Source organism: Henckelia pumila, unplaced genomic scaffold, assembly GCF_033568475.1.
Source record: "Henckelia pumila isolate YLH828 unplaced genomic scaffold, ASM3356847v2 CTG_62:::fragment_2:::debris, whole genome shotgun sequence".
NCBI lineage: Eukaryota > Viridiplantae > Streptophyta > Magnoliopsida > Lamiales > Gesneriaceae > Henckelia > Henckelia pumila.
In genome coordinates, this window is record NW_027331871.1 from 6,322 (window position 1) to 9,136 (window position 2,815).

The 2,815-nt window shown below is 39.5% G+C and overlaps 1 protein-coding gene across 1 annotated transcript; it reads left to right on the plus strand.

The window, feature by feature from the left end:
• The first annotated feature begins 209 nt into the window (after positions 1-209).
• On the plus strand, positions 210-1,988 carry LOC140873557 (uncharacterized). The gene is made up of 3 exons (XM_073276728.1): positions 210-905; positions 987-1,727; positions 1,806-1,988. Exons 1-3 carry the CDS (start codon positions 282-284, stop codon positions 1,899-1,901), a joined length of 1,461 nt encoding a protein of 486 aa, XP_073132829.1. The 5' UTR covers positions 210-281; the 3' UTR covers positions 1,902-1,988.
• Positions 1,989-2,815: the final 827 nt, after the last annotated feature.

A 2,815-nucleotide genomic window follows, 5' to 3' on the forward strand; every position in this document is an offset into this window, starting at 1 on the left:
GCTAAAACTTGGGCGAAACAGCACTTGTAAATGAAGGTAGAATTAGAAAGTCTGTCTCTTGCATTAAAATCATGGAATTTCATTGGACCATTTCCTGTGTAGTTTTTTTCTTTTTAATGAAAATTTTCAACTTGAATAAATAACAGAAGTTCCACCAAAATAAAAGAAAAAACCCATTAATTTCCGAATCTCAAAGAACCCTAATTACAAATAGCTTCTACCACGAGCCTCTGCTCCACTCCAGCATCACAAACAGTTTCTTGATTTCTTAAACCACGGCCATGGCTGAACCGGAGGAATTTGAATTCTCTTTGAAAGTCATGATGTTCAAGGAAAGGAACAAAGTTCTATATGCTGCAGTGGATAGTGATTTCGCCGATGTTTTGTTGAGTTTCTTGACATTACCATTGGGGACAATAGTGCGGCTCCTCAACAAACACTATGGAGACAAGGCTCCAATTCTTGGAAGTTTGAACTCTTTGTATGCATGTTTACAGAATATGGATGACACTCACTTCTGGGCCGAGGCCGGCAAGCTGATGCTGCTCAATCCAAGAAACTCGTCTGAAATCGAATGTAGTAGGCTAAAGCTTCAGATTGATGATACTTCACCGACCCGGTACTTCATTTGTCCAAAATGGAATTGTGTGAGCATGTATTATCAGATGAGATGTCTTTGTCCTGATTCAACATATACAGATATAACCAAGAATGTCTTAGAAATCGGAGCCCCAAGTGGAGGCAAATCAGGTGTCTTTACTGCACAAACATCGTCTTTCATTTTAACTGATGATATGGAAATTCTGACTAATTCACCAGCATCGATTTTACGGATTTTGAAACTAAATGGTGTTAAAGACACGAGTGCACTGCAGGAAAGAACTCTGAATGTGGGGTTGAAAGAGGTAAATCTTTGTTACATTGACTTGCAAGTAATTTTCCCAACTATGCGGTAAAATACGTATTGTTTTCTGTATTTCCATCAGATAATGGAACTGCTCAAGGGATCATTAGTTTCCAAAACTCCATTATCGGATATCGTTTTCTCTGTAAGTTCAGTGGCTGCTACTCTCCATGAAACAAAAAGGTTCTTTGCTCCGGTTAAATGTGAATCAGATGCTTTGTTGCGAGATCAAACTATTCAAAACTCTGGCTCAGATTCTAAGAAGATTACTTTGAAAGTCTTTGTGCAAAAATCAACTAATAGGTTTCTATTAGCTCAAGCCCGAAACGACTTCGTCGATTTTCTTTTTAGTTTGCTCATCATTCCCTTAGGAAGACTTCAGTTTATCTTGGGCAATAACAGCTATCTTGGGAGCATTAAAAGTTTATACACGAGCATATCTAATTTGGAAATAGTAGAGTGTATGAAGTCTAAAGAGGCAATCACTAGACTATTGGAACCCCAAATTCCTCCGTATTATCTTTCCTGCTTCCAGATCTTCTCTCTTGACCAACAACGTTATCCTATAATAAATCGGAATAAAAATAACCGTCGGAGCTTCAAATTACTGGGGTCTACTTCCTCTGGTTTTGGGTGTGTTCAAATGGCAATGATCGACCCGAAAGGCCAAAACAGTTTTATTAAAGGACCTACACTGTTTATTGTGTCTGATGATTTGGTAGTGTCAACAGCAGCTTCGGCATCCATCATTTCCACTCTTGACCGGATGAAAATTCCTATATCCGACGTCGAGGAACAGGAGATTGGCATTGGTATGGAAGAGGTAAGGTTTTAGCTTTTGACTGAAGATTCATTACTCTCACAACATTTACATGCAATGTGATTCATTTTGTCTTTGTAGGCTCTAAGCATATTGAAGGCCTCTATTTCTTCAACTCGTGCTTTATCTGACGGTCTCAAACCATTCTTGATGAAACAGCCAAAGCAGGAGAAGTAGCAAATCAGATCTCTATCTAATGAATGACATCTGGTTTCTTACTAAAAATGTGTTCTTCCAGAACTTTCTATTACATTTATTTGGTGCTGTTGCCGTGCTGAAGTTCAAGTTTATTTGACCTTTTATTTGTCATTCAGTAAATTTCATGACATACATTTTCCTAGTGAATTCTGTTCATAGGAAAAATGCATTTGTGATAATTTAGCACCAACATCCTTCTTCACAAGTATTGAAAAAGGTATACAAATTTAGCCATTCTTGTCTCTGTGTCAGCTTCGAAAAACACATGGAAACAAATTGCAGCTGGCTCAACTTGGGAAGGATTGGCATGAAGGCATGCATGAATACTAGCATCATGCCTTGAATTGGTTTGCCACACCCCAGAAAGCATTAGTATCTGTTAAATTTTCAAATAAGAACCAAGGATTCTGTTTTCCTCCATAGGCTTTCATAATCACCCCTATTCTATCATATCTCACTTTAAGATGACACTAAACTTCTGTCTAACTTCTTGGCCTGTATTAGAATTACACAAACATGAGAGAAAGAAAAGTTAATGGCCGAAGACTCGAAGCATATGTGCGGGCAGATGTGTGCCGCGTATGTGATGCCCCGGGCTCAGGCCTGCGCCTGCGCAACTGCACATTGGGCCCCTATAGCAACTACTTCGTATTCGTCATGGCTTTACGAAAATGATTAACCCAAGTTGCTATATAAGTCCATTGTAGCCCATTTTAAACTCATTTTAAATCTTTCATTTTTCCCATGTGGGACAGAGGTCTCACAATCACCCCTCCTTCAGAACGCGACGTCCTCGTCGCGACTTGAACTTTCGATCCACCAGCACCCGGAATCTAGAGATGGCTTCTACGGGTTCAAGAGGTGGCTTCCGTCATGTAGTACTTTGCCCCGCA

Coding starts and splice junctions, on each gene's coding strand:
- LOC140873557 (XM_073276728.1), top strand. CDS start 282: ATGGCTGAACCGGAGGAATTTGAATTCTCTTTGAAAGTCATGATGTTC. Junction 906..986: donor TGAATGTGGGGTTGAAAGAG/GTAAATCTTTGT, acceptor TATTTCCATCAG/ATAATGGAACTGCTCAAGGG. Junction 1,728..1,805: donor TTGGCATTGGTATGGAAGAG/GTAAGGTTTTAG, acceptor TTGTCTTTGTAG/GCTCTAAGCATATTGAAGGC.